Genomic DNA, 21,793 nt, shown 5'->3' with positions numbered 1-21,793 from the left:
TTCTTTAAAATTAGGGGCAACATAATACGTTACATGAGAATAATAGCAAGGATTTTTAAATTTTAAGAATAATAGAAAAATACTCTATATCATATGTTATAACTTTGGTGGTAACAAAAATTCATTTGATTTAAGAATGTTGAATTAATTGACTTATATGATTAAAAATTAAATTATATAGGTTGTAGTAAAGACAATATAAGCACTGCCACTGATGGATTGAGTCAAGTGTTGGCATCCAGGGCACTAGGTATTCAATTTTATATATAATAGTCACTATTAGTTGCCACCACATGTATAACTCATTGGAATACTTTGTGGTTGTTGAAGGTACTGTAAATGCTTGGGAAGTTAAACAATCAACTTCCTATTCAGAGGATAAGGAAAATCATAATAACAATAATGTGGTTGACCAGATAGATATAAATCAAGAAGAAAGTACTCATTGTCGTCAAAACCAGGTTAAGAGTAATGTTTCTGGAACAATTTCGTCAGCAAGCCAATCGACACTAAGCCCACTATCAAAAGGTAACGCTACAGTAATAAAACTCACATATATTTAATAGATAGCTATCCCTATAAACTGATATCAAAATTAAAGAGATTTATACAGAGTCAGCAAGGCACGCGAGACTTGAAAGAGCACTCAAGTTACTTAAGAAGAAAAAGGAAACTATAGTATCACAGAACCAAAAAGGTATAGCTTAACTATGTATTTAAATAAAAGCACCACAGTAGTCATGTTGATGATAGAGCTTGGAAAATGCTGATTACTATAACTATGCAGTGAAAGGATCCATATATTTACAAGGGTTTACTAATGGTTGCAGGAACCATTTCAGCGATCACATTCACCACACAAATCACCAATGTTACATCAATGGAAGGTATCAAAAGATTTTGGATTAATTACATAGTTAACTCGAATGAAAGTTGTTACATGTTATATGGATAAATAAGAGTGGAGCTGCTAATAATCAGGATATTATTAAGCATATTCAAGTTGATAAAGGTATAATGTTACAATTCATTATGGTTCTTAAGATAAGTAATAAAAACGGTATCCTAAAATGAACTTTTTTGTGTGTACTTATTGATAATCCTCCAAATAGATTTAACAAGATTGGCTAGAAGGTATCGAAGGCAAATAATGGACACAAGAAGGACCCCTGAAATCTCAAACCATGGCCAAGGTGCGGTGTATTTTGTGTATGTAGTGTGTTTTTTTAGTTTAGAGGATTAATAAGAATTTATATCCACAATCATTTCCATCTAACTAATATTATTTATCTCAGATATTTGTAATACGAGGTAGTATTAACAAAGTTAGATAAGTGGATCGTTGCCTATCTGATTGTATCTTAATAATTATACAGGTGGAGAAAAACACAAATCGGCCAACAAAGGTGGAGCAATACGAAACACAAAAGACAAACGAGGTACAATGTTTAAACTAGAGTTAGACCAGCGCGTTGTGCAAAGTAAATTGAATGTGATATCTATGAAAGGAATGAACTAAAAAAGACTTCAGAACTAATATTAAATCTATTTCTATTAAGTTAATTTAAAAATTATTTTTGCTTAAAAAATTACTTAAGTAAAGTAACTAATTGGTTACATCTATAAATTAAAACTTAAAAGTAACTATTCATGCAACTTATAAGAATAAAATAAAGTGAGAATGATTTATATTTGACTAACCAATTTATATGTATTAAAGAAAAATAATATTAATTACTATTAAATATATGAAGTAACTTTTACTATAAAAGGAAGAGACTAAAACAAGATTAAAAAAATAAGGTTAAACACACAAAAAGAATAAAAAACGATGTGAAAATAAAAAAATTAAAATAACAATTTGACCAAATTAAACATCAATATTATAAAACTATATCATATATCAAGAATTAATTGTACCATTCCTTGAACTAAAAGAGAGAATGGTTTATATTTGATTGACCAATTTATATGTATTGATCTTAAAATATTATTAATTACTATTAAAGATACAAAGTTACTTTTATAAAAAAAAAAAAAACACTAAAAAAAGGTTAAAAAAAGTAAGGTTAAACACTACACGGAAAGAATAAAAAGGGATATACAACAACAACAACAACAACAACAACAACAACAACAAAGCCTTGTCCCACTAAGTGGGGTCGGCTACATGAATCAAACGACGCCATTGTGCTCTGTCATGTATCATGTCTACAGAGAGACCGTTTACATGTAGATCTCGTTTGACCACCTCATGGATGGTCTTCTTAGGTCTTCCTCTGCCTTTCGCCCTTTGTCCATCTTCCATCTCATCCACCCTCCTGACTGGATGTTCTATCGGTCTTCTTCTCACATGTCCAAACCACCTGAGACGCGATTCAACCATTTTTTCCACAATGGGTGCTACTCCAACTCTCTCCCTTATATCTTCATTCCTTATTTTATCCAATCGCGTATGACCACACATCCATCTCAACATCTTCATCTCTGCCACACTCAGCTTATGTTCGTGCTCCCCTTTAGCCGCCCAACACTCCGTACCATACAGCATAGCCGGTCTTATAGCGGTGCGATAGAATTTACCTTTAAGTTTTAAAGGCACTTTTTTGTCGCATATAAAACCAGATGCACTCCGCCATTTTGACCAACCTGCTTGGATCCTCAATCTCTCCATTATCCTGTATGATGCACCCAAGATACTTAAAACTTTTAACTTTTTGTAGGATGTTTTCTCCAATCTTTACCTCTATATTGGGGTTTTCCCTTCTCAAACTGAATTTACATTCCATATATTCTGTCTTGCTACAGCTTATGCGCAGACCATATACTTCTAGAGCTTCTCTCCATAACTCCAACTTCTTGTTTAGGTCTTCCCTCGACTCTCCCATAAGGACGATATCATCGGCAAAAACCAAAATGACAATTTAACTAAATTTTTTATATAGCAGTTTTAAAAATTATATAATATATCGAGAGTAAATTGTTACATTTCTTGAAATAAAAAAGAGAGGATGATTTATGTTTGAGTAACCAATTTATTGTATTCAAGACAAATAATATTAATTACTATTGAAGATATAAAGTAACTTTAATAAAAAAAAAAGGGACTAAAAAGAGGTAAAAAAAAGTTGGAATCAACATTACATAGATAAAATAAAAAGTGTTGTGAGAATAGAAAAACTAAAATGACAATTTAATCAAAATATTTATATAGTAGTATTAAGAACTATATAATATATCAAGAATTAATTGTACCATCTCTTGAACTAGAAAGAGAGAATGATCTATAATTAACTAATTTATATGTCTTTCAGAGAAATAATATTAATTACTAATAACATATAAAGTAACTTTTATAAGAAAAAAAAAGACTAAAAAGAGGTTTAAAAAAAGTCAGGTTAAACACTACAAAAAGAAAATAAAAAGCGATGTGAGAATAGAAAACTAATTTGACAATCTAACTAAAATGTTTATATAGCAGTATTAAAAGCTATATAATATATCAAGTGTGAATTATACCATTTTTTTAAATAAAAAAAAGAGGATGATTTATATTTGATTAACCAATTTATATGTATTAAAGACAAATAATATTAATTACTATTAAAGGTACAAAGTAACCTGAATAAAATAAAAAGACTAAAAAGAGGTTATAAGAAAAAAGTTAAACACAACACAGAAAGAATAAAAAGCGTTGTGAGAATAGAACAACTAAAATGACAATTTAACTAAAATATTTATATAACAATATTAAAAAATAGGTTTAATTACTCTGCTGGTCCCTATAGTTTCGCAAAATTTTCAATTAGGTTCCTATACTTTTTTTTTTCTTTTAATTGAGTCCTTGCAACAAATTTCTTTTTTAATTGGGTCCCTACACTTTTTTCCCTTTTATTTAGGTCCATGTACCAATTCTTTTTTTTTTAGTTGGGTCCCTATAAAATTAAGCCAATTACTAATAAGAGGGACTTAATTGAAAAAAAAATTGGTGCAGGGACCCAATTAAAAAGAAAAAAAGTATAGAGACCTAATTAAAAATTCCATGAAATTATAGGGACCAACAGAATAATTAAACCTAAAAAATGTATAATATATCAAGAAATCATGGTTGCTTTAGAATTTTTTTTATTATAAATAAATTAATAGATAAATAAAAAATAATTTTTTTATAAAATGAAAACTTTATCTAATTGGGACTCTTCCTTTATATATTACAATAGATATTTTTATTTTGTTATACAATAATGCCTAAAGTTGACAATCAAGTACATAATGTAATCAAAATATATGAAGTTATTATAAAGCAAAAATTGGTACTTTGTATATCAGGTTCGGGAAGGGCACAAAGAAAAAGATCTATTGAAGTGGACAAAGACTCTTGCAAGCAAAACAATGGTACGAGGCACATATATTATGGTTAATCTTTGGTACAATCTCTACTTTATCATACTATCAATTCATCAAATCGAGATAGATATATTTGCAAGACCCACAATTGGTTATTCATATTAAAATAGGACAACTTATTAGTCATTGAATCAGTTAATTTATGACTAAATTATATTGCTTTGCCCAACTGATTATAAAGTAGCGTCATCTTAGTGCAAGCAACAATGCCTAACACAGATGGTTATTTTATTGAATGGTTAACCGAATGGATGAATAAAATAGGTGTCTTTAAAATAGAATAATGTTTAATCCCAGTTGTATCCAAGAGCTGACAATATGATTAACATTTGTTAAAATCCTTGAATATGCAAAGTATGTGCACATTGGATCTGCCATGTACGAATGTGAGCATTGTAATGCTCTATATTGGTATGATGAAAGGTCAAATAAAAGTTATAATACATCTGAACCAAAATTCTCATTATGTTGTAAAGGAGGACAAGTTCAACTTCCCCAATTACAAGAGCCTCCTACAGTATTGTATGATTTGTTGTACAATAATAGCACTAAGAGCAAACATTTCAAGGAGAACATTAGAGCTTATAATAGCATGTTCTAGTTCACTTCAATGGGCGCGAAGATAGACCGTGGAATAAGTAAGACAAGAGGTCCACCAACATTTATCTTATGTGGAGAGAATTATCATCTAATGAGTAGTCTCATTCCACCAGAGGGAACTGCTGCTAAATTTGCCCAATTGTATGTATTTGATACCCAGAATGAGATTCAAAATCGCATGGCTGCTATTCGGTAAGCTTTTAGATGTATGGATGTTTAGTGTACTAACATATGTTGGTTGTTATCTACTAGAATGATCCTAATATTATTAAAAGTACTTATTTTGTTATGGTACATAGGGGTGAAGATCATAAAGAGATACATGAGGACGTTGTCAGAGAATTAAAACAGATGCTTGATGAGAACAATGCCCTGGTCAAGGCATTTCACATGGTCAGAGAGTTTGTCGCAAAAGAATCTAATACTACAGTAAAGCTCAGGCTTTTGGGTAAAAGGGGTAAGGATGGTAGGAGATACAACTTGCCCACAATAGATGAGGTTGCTACATTAATAGTAGGAGACTTTGACATAAATAAAACTGATAGGGACATCGTGGTTGAGACACAAAGCAAAAGATTACAAAGGATTAATCAACTAAATCCAGCCTATTTGGGTTTACAATACCCATTGTTATTTCCGTTTGGAGAGGATGGTTACAAGGAAGACATAGCTCTCAACAAGCGTAAGCAAAGTGGTAGTAAAGGACGTCAAGAGGTTTTGATGAGAGAATTTTTTGCATTCAGGATACAAGAAAGGTTAGCCGATGGCTTTCCTTTGTTATATTCTAGGTGATTATTCCAACAATTCCTGGTTGACGGGTTTTCGATGATTGAATCGTCCAGATTAAACTATATACGGCTTGATTTGAAGAAACTTAGATGTGAAATGTACAAGGGTATAAAGAAAGCAGTTTTGTGTGGGGAAACAACACCATCGTTGCGTGGCAAACGTATTATATTGCCATCCTCATTTACAGGTGGTCCAAGATATATGTTTCAGAACTATCAGGATGCAATGGCAATATGTAAGGTTGTGGGATATCCAGACCTCTTTATTACATTCACATGCAATCATAAGTGGCCTGAGGTTGAAGACTTCCTTAAGAATAGGGAACTAAATGCAGAAGATAGACCCGACATAGTATTCAGGACATTCAAGGCCAAGCTAGATCTGTTGATTAAAGATATCAGAGTGAACAAAATTTTTGGCAGGGTTTGTGCAGGTAATTTCATGTTTAAAAATCAAAAGCATTCCATTAATTATTTATTTAATCAATAGGTATTAACATTCAGTACCCATGCCATCAGTTTTATATGAGTTTGCTGATATATGTACTATTGTTGGCACAGTTGTATATACAATCGAGTTTCAAAAGCGTGGATTACCACATGCACATATACTATTGTTCTTACACAAGGATGACAAGTTTCCGTCAGCTGAAGATATTGATAAGATCATATCTGACAAAATTCCAGATAAGGAGTTAGACCCTGAATACTTTGAAGCTGTGGAGAAGCACATGATGCATGGTCCATGTGGGTTAGTGTGGAAAGATTCACCATGCATGGACAATGGCAAATGTATCCGTCACTTCCCTAAGCGATTTGTGGATTGCACAACTATTGATGATGATGGGTATCCAGTATATAGGCGCAGGGAAGATGGAAGAAGTATCAACAAGTCTGGGGTTTACCTAGATAATCGTTATGTGGTTCCACATAATAGGCTTCTCCTAATGAGATACGGAGCCCATATAAATGTGGAGTGGTGCAATCAATCAAGATCAATAAAATATTTATTCAAATACATGAACAAAGGCCATGACCGCGTAACTGCTTCTTTCTATAAAAGTGCAACAGAGGACGCTGAGTTAGATGAACATGATGAGGTGAGTATGTATTATGATTGTAGATACATATCACCATGTGAAGCAGCCTGGAGGATTTTTGGTTTCAATATCCATTAAGAGATTCGTCGGTTGTGCGATTAGGTTTCCACTTACCTAACGAACAGAATGTCATCTTCAAAGACCACGAAAATCTTGATGATGTTGTTAGAAAAGCATCGGTGAAGGAGTCTATGTTCCTTGGATGGTTTCAAGCAAATAAGCACTATGCAGAAGCAAGGGCACTGACATATGCAAAGCTTCCAACTAAATTTGTATGGAAGCCAAATGAGAGGGTGTGGTTGCCTCGGAAATCACATTCCGTTATCGGAAGGATTTTCTATGTACCTCCAGGATCCGGTGCAGTTATTACCTACGACTTTTACTTAATTTTGTTAGGGGACCAACTTCTTATGAGGAGATACGTACTATAGATGGTATTTTGTATGATACATTCAAGGATGCCTGTTACGCATGTGGCCTTCTGGATGATGACAAAGAATATATCGAGGCAATAGAAGAAGCAAGCCACTGGGGATCGGGCACATACTTGAGGAAGTTGTTTGCAACGCTTTTGTTTTCAAATTCAATGGATTCATCAGAACATGTTTGGCAGAAGACATGGACTCTATTATCCGATGACATACTTCATAGACAGAGGAGCCTTCTTGATAATCCAGTTTAGTTATAACTCAGTCTAACTTCTTTTGTATCTTTCCGAAGGCTTAATATGTCTATATTGCTAACATATTAATTTACTTTGTCAAACAAAAATGCTATATTGATAATGTCATATTAGACTGATAGATTTATAGATACATATTGGCAGATTATAGACAATTAGTGTTTAGAATTAAAATAATACAAAGAATGAGAAGTTTTTTAGTATCCAGGTTAATTGTAAGTGAACTTACCTATGTTATAAGATATAATTAAAAGTTAAATGATTAGAACTAAAATTTTGTGTAGGGGCAAGCAATATAATCTTTTATATTGCTATTTGAGATTAATGTATTTTTCAAGTTGTCATCATGGAAGAATGAACAATAAAATATACTATTAATTGTTTCTATTTGTAATGTGGTTACATAATTGATATCATTGACCAAGATTCATTAACCTGAATTTTTGCTACATATCAACAGAGTTGTTCCTTACCAATGATGAACTGAAGGACTTGACGCTTATAGAAATTGAGAGAATTCTCAACTCATACAATAAGAGCCTTAGAGATTTCCCTCCAATGCCAATTCCAGATACAAGTCAATTGAATAGTCAATTGTATGCTGATGGAATGAACAGGTTAATATGCGATGAGCTCCGTTATGACAGAAGACAGCTAGCTCTAGACCATACCACGTATTTGCAACAACTAACCGATGAGCAAACTGTCGTGTGCAACGCAGTAATAGATGCCATTGAAAGTGGGAGGGATGGAGTCTTTTTTTTTGTATGGTTATGGTGGGACTGGCAAAACATTTGTTTGGAAGGCTCTAGTAGCTGCACTAAGATCTAGATCACAAATTGTACTTACCGTTGCATCGAGTGGGATTGCATCTCTTTTATTACTCGGTGGTAGGACAACACACTCACGTTTTGCAATTCCATTGAATCTAGATGAATTCTCAACATGCAACATAAGACAAGGAAGTGCATTGGCTAAGCTGTTAATAAAGACAAGGCTTATCATCGGGGATGAGGCTCCTATGGTAAATAGATTTTGCATTGAAGCCCTTGATAGGACAATGCGCGATATTTTAAGATTCAAGAATCCAAACAGCCTTGATCAGCCATTCGGTGGGAAGACAGTTGTTTTTGGGGGTAATTTCCGACAAATTCTGCCGGTGATCCCTAAAGGGACACGTCAAGAGATTGTTAATGCCACGATAAACTCATCATACATCTGGAATAATTACAAGCTATTGACTTTGACAAAAAACATGAGATTGAAAACAGGTGATAACAACCCAGGGTCGTTTGAGTTAAAAGAGTTTTCTGATTGGATATTTGGTATTGGTGATGGGAGTCACGGAACTGCAACAAATATGTGCCAAAGGATTGTTATACCAGACGACATCTTGGTTAAAGACTGGGATGACCCTATTGAGGCTATTTGTAAGGTAACTTATCCTGAACTTTTTGATGGAACCATTATTGATGAAAAACTTGAAGACTGAGCAATACTTGCACCAACATTACAATTAGTAGATGAAATAAACCAATTCATAATGAGTTTAAATCCCGCTGAAGCACAGGCATACTACAGCTCAGACAAGGCATGCCCAACCGAGTCTTATAATGACCTATTGGCATCCATTCACACTCCTGAATTTCTGAATACAATTAGATGTTCAGGAGTGCCTATTCATGAGTTGACATTAAAGGTCAGAACTCCTATCATGCTTTTAAGAAATATTGACCACGCGACAGGATTATGCAATGGTACACGCTTGGTTGTGACTAAGCTTGGGAAACACATAATAGAAGCACATAGCAGTGTTGGAAGGAACAAAGGTCAGAAGGTTTTTATTCCCAGGATGACTCTAAGCCCATCCGATCATCGAATACCATTCAAGTTCCAACGAAGATAGTTTCCTATAATGGTATCATATGCGATGACTATCAACAAAAGTCAAGGTCAATCACTACCAAAGGTTGGTGTAATACTTAAAAAACCTGTATTCACACATGGTCAACTATATGTTGCAGCATCTAGGGTGACACAGAGGGCAGGGCTTAAGATACTTTTATGTCATGGTGAGGAAAATCATACAAAGACAGATAACGTTGTTTTTAAGGAGGTGTTTAGGAATGTTATATGAACAAGTATACTTAAGCAGCAGTATCAACTACATTCTCATATTCTGCACAGTTTTTGCAACAGAGCCGATTTGATCCAGGTAATACCTTTTCTGCTAGCTCTATTTTTTCTTTTTCTCCATTTTATGACATCAACACATACTAATTGGAAGCAATAAATAATTTATTTAATCTAGATAGGTATTACTAAATCAGTTGCCAATAAGTACACTTCTTCAAAAAATGTATGATATATGAAACTTATGAATCCTAGCCAATTAGTCTTTCACGAAACTAACACAGCAGATAAGCAGAAAATAACATTGTTCTACAGGACATCATGTTGATTTATAGATGAGTGTCAAATGAGCTAGGAGAATTAATTGCAAACATAAGAGTGTTTGCTCATAACTGAAAAAACTCACCTTGGTATGTGACAACAAGTTCTCCTGATTAGGAGCTAATATGAATCTTCACCAAAACCTTTAAGTCCTAATAAATACCAATACAAATGAAGGTCCGTAAAAATCATTGAACCTGGAATTTATAAATGAGGTAACAACAAAGCAAACAAAAGAATGCCAACCAGGGACAATAATTATATTTTTAACACCTATATCTCCAATAAAGTTCAATATTGGTTTTACCTATTAAAAAATACTAAAAACTAAAGAATCTCAATATATTTCAAATTTGTATATGCATAAGATGCTACCATACAGCCACAAATAACACATATATATAAATTTTATCATGTGAAGAGGTCAGCATTGTTTAAGTTTAAACAAGAAAATCACAATAGGTTTAATCCAATCAAATTGTATTGATAATCAAAGCATAATCAACTGCAAAAACAAAAAACATAGCTTCTTCATTTGTCTCTATCTACATCTGAGTTATCTATCAATTTATTACTGTTAACTTATGACAGGTAAAACCAAGTTCAAGTCGCATAAGAAAAATCATTCAAGAGTCTAACCCTACATAAAGCCAGTTTATGCTCCCTATTGATTGCCGATTTAACCAATGCTTAACATACTAAATGGGACTGTTCTCATTACACTGAAGGTTATGGTTGTCATTTGTGATATTCATTTCAACTTAGTTTACAGCTACGAAAGGAATGAGCAAGTTAATCATTCAGAATCTATACATCAATTGTCACAATAGATTCCATATTCTATAAAAATCTTTTCTTTCTCCCTTTTACTACCCATAAATAGATGCAACTCAAAACATGGCATATGGTTATTTCAAATAATTTAATAGAATGGAACACAAAGACAAATTTACTTACTCAATCGATTTTGATGCCCAGATCTCTAAAGAGGTAAAATTAGAGATTGAGAGAAGGAAAAGTTAACACCTTTTGATATAGAAATCCCTAAAATCAGATTAACATAGATTCATGTTTTAGTGGAAAATAAAGCAATAAGATTTAACAAACACTTTTAACTTAATCAAACATGTTTATTGTTTTCATTTACCTTTTTATACACAGATGTGCATTGTTTTGAGTTGGAACAACTTCACATGAGATGAATTTGGGGATATCCATGGAGGAATCTAATCAACCATCCCAAGGTGTGCAGAATCAGAGGTCTTCACCATCCATCAGGTGTCAATCTTTGGAACAATGCTTCTTGCCACGGTGAATCACCTCCCTTTAAAGAGCTACTGTTTAATGGAATACTTTGTATAACTTAAGGTAATCAGCAAAGACAGTTTTTTTGTTTGTTGTAATTTTGAATTACATACTTGAGTTGCTTTTTTTCTTCACCTTATACAGTTGGTGAACCCGCTTAAGTGCCAGTTGAATAATGTTGGTATATGGTAAAGGTGTTGGTGAAGCTTTATTTGCATATGAACCTAATCTTATTCAATGCACAATACGATGGTTCATTTTATTTGCCAGAATTAGAAGAGTCAGTTTTATTATTACACTAATGGAGTAGGTATTGTAATAATGAACATAATGAAAATGGTTTGACTTCTTTCTTTAGGTATTGCACGTAAAACTAAATATTAGATAGGTATATCATTAATTTGATATTTATATACACTTTTTATGTCATAACAGGTAGATTTTAGAATATTAAGGCTCACAATATTTTTTAAGAATTTTAGATTATTGGAGTAATTCAAGTGTTAAAGTTCTGATGTCAATTTTCATATTTAGGTAAAAGAATTCAATTAATATATAATTATGATGTTTTAAATATATAAAAGAGCCCAATTGATAATTATTCCAATTTTTTGTCACACTTTTACTAAAGAAGCAGTTTACCAATAGCATATGGCAATTTTTTTTTGCCGATCCTTGAATAGCATGTTTTGGTGTGTGTGGGCCTAGGAGTAACATTGCATGTTTTAATAAAAAATTATTAATAGGATTTTTCAGACATCAGGTCTACATGTGGGTTCCATTCACCACATACATACAAATGGATAATAAAATGGTGACATTTGTTATATTTAAATCAACGAATATTATTATTAACCTTCCCATTGTTATTAATCTTACCAAGGAAAGGATAAAGACTATTTTTTTGAACGGATTGACATTTGACCCGCGCGAAGCGCGGGTCTTGCACTAGTTTTATACTTATAATAATGTCTAAATAGCGTTCACAAATCCAAGTGTAATTTGTAATGAATTTTGATAAAACTACGAATTTAATTTTGATATACTATCATGGTAAAATAATTTTATAAATGGTCAACAAGTTATAACTCAAATGGCATAGTTTTTCTATACTGATTCAGAAGTTGCAGGTTTGAATCTTTTTATCTTTGGTAAAAAAAATATAATAATAATAATTTTATAAATGCATTTAATTACGTAATGTTACGTCAATAAAAATAACTATATTTCATATTGATGCATGAATAGTTATCCAAAAGAATAGATGTTATTTTACGACAATATATAATATCCTTTGTATCAAAATTAAACTCATTATTTATTTATTGAAACTTCTCGTGGTGGATCATGTTATAGTGGGTTTTTAACTGGAGGTCTACGAAATTTCAGATGAGTTAGGCCCAATTCAACCAAATTTGTTAGGTTACCATAAAACATTTGAGAAGATTTTGTTCAAAATAATAATAGTAAAAATATAACCGTTTCATTCGTTGGTTTAAATAAGTGTTGAAGTGTTAAGGGTTTAAATTTTATCTTGTGCATGCAATAATTCATTGACCAACAATAAATCTTTTTTTTTTAGTCATTACACTACTCACACACCTACACATCCACATTTTGAGGTTTCTCAAATCTCAAATGGAGCTTAAATTTTAACATGTGGGTTTGGTACATTGGGTTGCATATTTAGGGAAGTTCAGAGAGAATTTATTACACCATACCTAGATTTTAAAGAGATATAACGCACTTATTTTGACGAAATTGATTTTTTTAAGAAGTTGAAAAAATTAATTTAAATTGTTTTAATATATATAATAGACAAAGTGCACATAGCCTATATAAATTGCCTATGGAAATATAGGCAATTAACTTTAATATATACAAATTTGACAAATTAAAAAAAAAAAGTGTTAGATAATATGATAAAGATGTTATTAACAAAACTTGGCTTTTGATATATATAAATTAACTATGTAAAAATGTTTAACTGTAAATGCACCAAAATTAAGCTTTTGGGGATGAAATTTTATATAACACTAGATAGATGGTGTAGATTTATGACGATTTGTAAAATAAATTTAATTTCCTTTTGAAAATCACTAATTATGGTTTGTAGGAGAAAGCAACTAAAGAATAGCTTTGGCTGTTGAATGTTCGGTGCTTCCCAATTACAAATATTTTTTTTGTGGATTCATACTTCATAGTACTTGTTTGCAATTATTCAACTAGAGAATATATAGCTTTTGTCACAAATCGTATGGAGCTTCCAAAGCAAACGGGAATCAATTTTGGAATACAATTTAATTAAAAAATGAAATGCGAATGAATTATGAATCATATGACATAAATTTTTCGAGTACAAAAATGTCAATACAAGTGCACACTTTTGGAACACAAGAAAAATGTGATATAAAACAATAGGTAATGAATGAAAGTTTTTTTCCCCTTTGGTTAATGATGTAAGGTTTAATTTGTGTAGAATTTCCCAAACGGTATTGAAAGATGTAATAATAGTTTAAGTTTTTGATACGAGCGGTTCTCCAACTAGATTGTACAGTGGGGGGACGATACAAAAATAATTTAATTACGAAATTGAAAGTGACTTAGAAATTTAAATAAAAATTTTTAAAATATAAAAAATTAATTATAAATTTAATAAAATAATAAAAATTGATAGAATAATTAAACTTAATAAGTAATCATATATTTGTCTAAAATATTTTTTTTTGCACTAGTTGTGAATAAAAATAAAAATTTTAAATTAATAATTCCAAATAAATTAAATATTTAAATATTTAAAGATCAATTTCTTACGGATTTCATTCGAATTGTTTGCTCTCTTTTGAGTTTGGTATCTCTCCAGATAACTTGAGCTCATTTCAATATCGCGTGCAATCCTTAAACGCAACCATCGATATGTTAGTTTCCTTACGCGAATGATGAACACAAAGGACGAAATTTGTGAGCGTGCAATGTCACGAGAAGTTGTGAAGCCTTACTTTTACAAATGGCGTTACCTATAACTAAATTGACACACAAAGATGCCATGTTGCTACGACGTCAAATTGTGGGGAAAATTCCTTAAAAACTTGAAAGAAAGATTAACTATAGAGCCAATGTTGGTGTTGCTAGAACCTCATGAACCATTTGAGATCTACGATGATGCTTCGTTGAAAATCTTGGAGTGCGTTCCAATGTAGCACTATGAGGTAGTGGTTTACGTGTAGATTCTAATACGATTGATATAACATTTGGTACCTGGTGAGTTGTTTAAGTGCGGAAGCAAGTAGAAGAAGAGAAAAATAAGTGAGAATAAATTTAGGTTTGAATTTTTGGCTAAGTTTAACATTTGATTTAGTTATGATAAGTGAAGATTCGTAGGTTGTTTAGTAGGCATAGATATACTATATGGCCCTAAGTTATTACTTAGTCTTAGGATGAGCATAAACCTTATTTGGGTTGAGTTGGGGAAGTTTAAAAGTAAGTCTAGGTTTCGTAATCTGATAATGATGCATGACTTGATTGAATAACTAGATTAGTTAATTAATTAGTGAAAAAAATCAATCAAATCAGAGTGGCGCAGCAGAAGCTTGTGGAATGCAATAGTACATGATAGTTATGAATAATGGATGTTAAAATGGCTTTTCTAAATGGAGATATTAATGAAGAAATTTATATAGAGCAACCGGAAGGTTATATGCTACCCAAAAATGAAAAGAAAGTTTGCAAATTAATTAAGTCTTTGTATGGCCTAAAACAAACGTCTAAACAATGGCATAAGAAGTTTGATTTAGTGGTGTTATCAAATGGCTTCTCACATAATAGTACAGATAAATGTATTTACTTAAAATTTACTAAAGATTATGGAGTAATCATTTGTCTATATGTTGATAATCATCGAAACAAATTTAGAAGGAATTCGTGTAACGAAAGAGTATCTAACTTCTAAATTCAAGATGAAGGATATGAATACAATATTAAGCATAAAGGTGCATAAAAATGAAGTTAACTTTACTTTAAGCGAATCTCATTATATAAAAAAGGTATTGAAAAAGTTTGATCATCTCACAATTAAAGAATCCAATACACCCTATGATCTTAATCTTAAATTAGAAGAAAACATGGGAAGACTTATAGCACAATTAGAACATGCTAGTGCTATAGAAAGTTTAATGTATGCAATGCATTGTATTAGACCTGATATAGCATTTTCTGTGTGCAAATTATCAAGGTTTATAGGAAAGCCTAGCAATCAACATTGAAAAGCTATAATAAGAGTTCTTGGTTATCTCAAGAAAACCATAAATTTGGGATTACATTACAGTGATTATCCCGCAATTTTAGAAGGTTATTCCGACGCAAGTTAGATTACAAATCTTAGTGATAACAAATCTATTTCAGGATAGATTTTCACCATAGGTGGTGGAGCAATAAGTTGGGTCTCAAAGAAACAAACATGTATTACACATTCTACTATGGAGGCTGAGTTTGTAACTTTATCAGCTACGGGTAAAGAAGCGGAACGGTTAAGAAATTTGTTGTATGATATAAAGTTGTGGGCACAACAAACGACAGCCATTTCAATCTTCTGTGATAGTGAATCAACCATGTCTCGAGCATATAATAAGGTTTATAATGAAAAGTCTAGACATATAAATTTAAGACATGAGTTTGTGAGGCAACTAATAGATGATGGTATAATTACAATTACTTATGTAAGATCTCAAGAAAATTTAGTAGACTCTTTTACTAAAGGTTTGTTAAGGGATAAAATCAAAGAGACTACTGTTAAAATGAGATTAAAACCTATTATTACTAAATGACGGAAACCTAACTTTATTCTAGTAGATCACTAGTTTTAAGGTTTAAGGATAATAACAAGTTATTTATCAATTGGAGTACTAAGGTATAGGATTTAGTGCTATTTACAATAAATTAAGAGGATGAGTTAAAACTCTTAATAGAATGATAATATTTTTTATCAAAAGATTCCACCTATATAAATATAGGAGTGGTGCCGCTCTAATTGAGAATTTTAGAGGTTTTATTCTTGTAAATATTCATGAAATCAGGATGAGCACAAGGCCATATAAGTGCTTAAAATTATAAACTCTTGAAATTGGAGGGTATAAGTAATGTGTGTGATTTTTTGTACTAGTATATGTTTAATCGATTAGACACCTATTACTTTGTTAGAACTTTAAAATTTACACTAAAAGAATGTTTAATCTTAGTGACACATTCTTTATGCATATATTTTTATGACATTTGAATTTTGTAGATAGTGAGGATAGAAGGGTATTTACAAATTTGATTAATTAATATTATTAATATTATTGATATTATTATTAATATTAATAAACAGTTACTAACTGTTTAGTACCATTTGACTAAAAGGACACCACATTTTAAGAATTTATATGTTCAAAATATTGTATCTATTGGCTAAAGAGACACAACTCTTTAAGAATTGTGTATGTTTAAAATATTGTATCTATTGGCAATACAAAAGACACAAATATTTGTGTACGAAACAAATTATAATGAATCCTGCTAGGGAGCCAATGGAATATTTATACAATGTGTGCAATGGGTTATTTATTTAGCCCAATATGAGTTAAAAAATGAACATCTCGGATAAAATACTACTAACTTCTCAAACACAATACACCCATATTATCCAGAATAACCATCCGAATACCAAGGATAATAAACATCTGATATCTTATTGAATCGAACATCCCTAAACTCCCATTGTACACATTCTACAGATATTCTATTGGCTCCCTATACTTCCTCAATTATAATTGCTACGTGCAATATGTATAAATAAGTCTTTGTTCACTATTTCAAATATAGAAGTAGTGTATATTTTACTTAACTATTAAGAAATTTTTTTGTTCAAGAGGGTTGAGAATTTCTTACTTGTTAATTAAAAAATTCTTAGGTTTTATTGTATCTTGGAAGAGTATTGTCATCAATCTTATAACAACTAAGTGTGGGGACAAATATCTCTCTAAAAAAGCGATCTAATTGTTATGTTAATTGTTACCATGCTAATGTTGTCCACTATCTCTCTTAAAACCATCTTCATATACCCAATATGTTAATTGTTACTATACTAATTTTGTTTTATTTAACATTCATTAATTTTAATCACAATTAATAAATACTAAATAAAATAAATTTGAACTACTTTTGGTACCATAATAGAAAACTAAAATATGATTAAGTAATTTGTATTATGCAGAGCCAAGGAAGTAAGTTCTAATCAATTGAGAGAGAAGATTGTATTTTATTCATCAAGTGAGATTTATTATGTAGGCTTAATATCCGTTTCTCAAACTCGAGTGGGGTCTTGGACATAGTAGATAATATCCTAACAGAAAAAAATCTCATGCTATAAGTTAGTCAAATTATGATGTTGATGGTTTGATAAACCAGAAGTGATCGAGAAAAGGAGAAAAATAAGTTCTTCTTATTTGGAAAAGAATGAAAAACTCTTTAAAAAATATTTGTTGAATTATTACACCTTATATATTATGTACTCTTTATGTACTTTCATTATAAAAATAATTTTAACAAATAAACCTATATTTACTATTGATAAAAAAAAAATCTAAATAACACTAACAATAAATCATTACTAGAAAAGTGGATGCTAATAAATTTCTACCGCTTTTCTATTATAAAACGGATTCTTGTCTTTTGTGGTGTCACAAGCTTTAGCTTGCACATTTGATCCATGAATGTTAATAAATTTCTATCGCTTTTCTGTTATAAAACGTATTTTTGTCTTTTGCTTTGTCACATGCTTTACCTTGCACATTTGATCCATGTGATGATATTCGTAGTGGTGATATTGGTAAAAAATATAGGTGAACTCTTATAATTTTAGGAATAACTAGGTGATATTGTTATTTTACAGTACTCTTCGTTTTTATAGTAGATAGTTAAGGGTGATATCCAAACTAGGAGGTTATCCTCTTTTATCTTAAAATTCTTCATATTGCAATAAAAATTTGTAGTGATCTTTAGATAGATTGCCCTCAATTTATCCAAATAAACCAATTAATTTTAGAGTTAAAACTACAAGACAAATGAAAAGGATAGAAATAAATTTGTGTGGAGTACGGTACGTACTCTCTTTTTCTGTTTGAGTTTTTTTAATTTCAAAACTATTTTTAAAATAAATTTGTGTTCTTCTTTTAATATATTAATATTATTATCATTTTAAATATTCAAAGAAATTAATTACATATGTTAATATTATGTTTAAGATTATTAAAATGAATATGTAAATGTTAGTATTAAAAGACAAAATACTTAATAAAAGAAAGTATTTCTTTTCATAATTCTTTTTTGTATTTATAATGGTTATATATTAACATTATTATGGCTAATAATATGAAAATTATTTATTATTAATTTTAAAATGTTAATAATGTGTAATACTCTGAAAAAATATATTATTGTTGATTTTAAATTAAAATTATATATTAGTAGTCATATTTCAAATTATAGTATAACGTTAATGTATTTTTGATCTTCATATTAGTAAAATATATTTATAGTAATATATTTATTTTAAATATATTATAAATAAATGATGCAACATACATAAATATATTAGTAATAAATATAGTAATTGTTAAAGTATTTTTTATATTCATGTTGGTAAAATATATTTATGTTATATTTATTTTAAATAAATAAATTATGCAAAATACATAAGTATATTAGTAATAAATATAGTACGATAATATATATTATTAGAGTTAAAATATATGTATGTTAATATATATGACGTCATGTTATAAATAAATATATACGTTATTTAGATTTTATTTATTAATTTTTATACCGCATTTAATTACGAATATGTATTTACGTTAAAGTATCGTATATATTAATGTTACTAAATATATTTATATTAAAATATTTATTCTAAATATATTGCTGTACGCAACATACATAAATATATTATTATTGATATATATAGTTTTATGATAAGATTGAAAAAATTGGTGCTCTCAGTTAGGCCCGTTTATTTCTAAGAACAGGACATAACAAGACACTAAAAATAGGATAGAACAAGATATTGATGGACAAAGATACAAAATTTTGTGTTCTTGTATTCTGTTTGGTGATAAACTAGAACAAATTATAAAAATCTAATTTATCTCATTTTTTCATTCAAAAAATTTGAGATGAAAAATATAATAATAAAAAAAATATAATTATGAAAAATTAACAAGAATAATGAAAGAAAAAATAAAAAATAAGTTGTATCCCTTGTTAGTGTCTCCGTGTCTTTCTTGTCATGATGAACACAAAATACACTAATTCAGTGTCTCTAGACACATTGTCTCTGTCCATGTCTCCTCTGCCAAACATGAATTTGTGTCTCTGTGTCTCTGTCTCAGTGTCCTGTGTCTGTAAACAAACACAGCCTTAGTGACGGAAGCATTACGAAAGACCGAATTCTATCATGTTTCTCAAATAGAAAGATAAACTGTAAATCATCCCTAATAACGGCATTAATAGACAGATGGCGATCGAAAACACATACGTTCTATCTTCCAGTGGGTGAGTGTACAATCACTTTGGAGGATGTGATACACATCTATGGTCTACCAACTAACGGTCGTGCTGTAAGTGGAAGAACAAATAGTAGTTTTGCCCACCTAGTCGACGAATGCATGGCCAACTTCGAGATACCGCTGGGCGAAAACGATCATGTATCTAGTGTGATCAAGCTATCATGGATAAGACAAATCCGTGATACGGATGCGTCGGACACTCCAGAAACAATGGACATTTCTTTTGTATCATAACGCGAGACCCAGTACAACGACTTATACAAATATGCCAACAGCATAAACAATGCATATAATACCACAACAGTTATAACTAACAAAAATCAAAATGCATATAATACCACAACAGTTATTCTAATTTCATTAAAAAAATAATAAAAATATAACAACAACATAAACAATGTATTGAAACACTGCACCATAACACCATCAATTTAAAATATAAAAAAAATCAATAACCCAGAATCAACAATTCAAAAAAAAAAAAATCAATCTTACAATTTCAAGAAATCACTAAAAAAGATTAAATAAACAAAGACCAATTTGCTAAGCAATCAAAAGATTCAAAATTCAAAAGGGGCTAAGAAATTCAATTAACCAACTTGAAACAACAAAACCTGAGAAGAGAATATGAAATTCCAATATCCATACAATTAATTCAGAATCCAATGTCCATACAATTAACTCAATCCATATAATTAACTCAGAAATCAGAATATACAACAACAATCTAAAAAATTAACAAGAAAAAAAAACGTAGCTCTAGGAGGAGTAGATGAGTGCTTATCGGAGGTGATGGCCGAGCAGTGGAATAGAGGTGACTTGCGAAGAGAAGACAGCCAAGTAGACACGCTCGCGACGGCGAGGAGAACAGGGCTGCCAGTAGAGACAGGGCGAGGAGAACAGGGTGACGCGAGGAGAACAAGGCGACGCGAGGATAAGAATAGACCTTTGAAAGGAGAAGACGAGGATGGCAACAACTGCGCTGACACCGATAGTGGGGGCTGATGGTAGGGGCGTGGCTGGGTGCTCCTCTGAGTCTCTAATAGGTTTAGGTTACTCAAATGAGGGATTAGGGCTTTTTCCTGAAGAGGGAAGGGGAGCTCTGTCTCTCCCATTTTCCTTTCTTATATATACAAGGGACCAAAACGACGCCGCATTTGTGCTTGAGGAGAGAACTGGCTCTTTAGAAAACTGGTCAAGTTCAAACAACGGTTTGGCCAGTTTTTTAACCGATTTTTTGCAGAACAGTTTTGTGGCTCAACCAGACCGGTCAGATGACCGGTTTTTGATTAACCTCATCGAACCGGCCAGTCTGGTCCAATTTTTAGAACAGTGGATATAATAAAAATAATAGTAAATTTCCGTTGCTAACTTCTATTTGACTGATAAAACATTTTAAATCAGTTTCTGTGGCGATCATTTGTACACATCCAGCATGAAGTGTCACAAGATGTATACAGTCATTATGAGATATGGACTGTTGTGGGCCCACTGATCAACTTTAAAATCATAGAATGGCACCCGGCTAATAGAGTTCACCGGCAATTTGGTTATCCACCGCCTGAACCTGGTCCGCCAAAGAATTTGGAGGAGGTACGCAATATCACGTTGCGTGGTGAACAAAACACCAACTGGAGACTATATCATAGCGACTCGGTCACAATATGGGAGGTGCACCGACACCATTACACCATTGATGACTTTCAGGTAGATCCCTATGTACCTAGTGTTGAATACATTGGTTGGTATATAGAAGAGAGTTTGGTGATCATCTGACTGCATGCGACAAAAGTTGGGTCGATCCGTTTGGTGCACAACAACCACACTCGCCACATCGACAACCACCACTGCCAC

The 21,793-nt window shown here is 31.3% G+C and overlaps 1 protein-coding gene and 1 pseudogene across 1 annotated transcript; both read left to right on the top strand.

Annotated features, from left to right (window-relative positions):
- Positions 1-5,017: 5,017 nt before the first annotated feature.
- On the top strand, positions 5,018-9,069 carry LOC148579012 (uncharacterized). Its single transcript, XM_088488053.1, has 7 exons — positions 5,018-5,199; positions 5,307-5,762; positions 5,850-6,229; positions 6,357-6,895; positions 7,021-7,252; positions 8,038-8,297; positions 8,383-9,069. The coding sequence occupies exons 1-7, from the start codon at positions 5,018-5,020 to the stop codon at positions 9,067-9,069; spliced, it is 2,736 nt and encodes a 911-aa protein (XP_088344179.1).
- A 51-nt stretch (positions 9,070-9,120) lies between these two features.
- LOC148579011 (uncharacterized) lies at positions 9,121-9,714 on the top strand (annotated as a pseudogene).
- The last annotated feature ends 12,079 nt before the right edge of the window (positions 9,715-21,793 follow it).

This window comes from Arachis ipaensis, chromosome B10, assembly GCF_059453495.1.
Source record: "Arachis ipaensis isolate K30076 ecotype BB chromosome B10, ASM5945349v1, whole genome shotgun sequence".
In the NCBI taxonomy this organism is placed as follows: Eukaryota; Viridiplantae; Streptophyta; class Magnoliopsida; order Fabales; family Fabaceae; genus Arachis; species Arachis ipaensis.
Note: the sequence above shows the minus strand (reverse complement) of the source record. Positions and strands in the feature narration are given on the sequence as shown.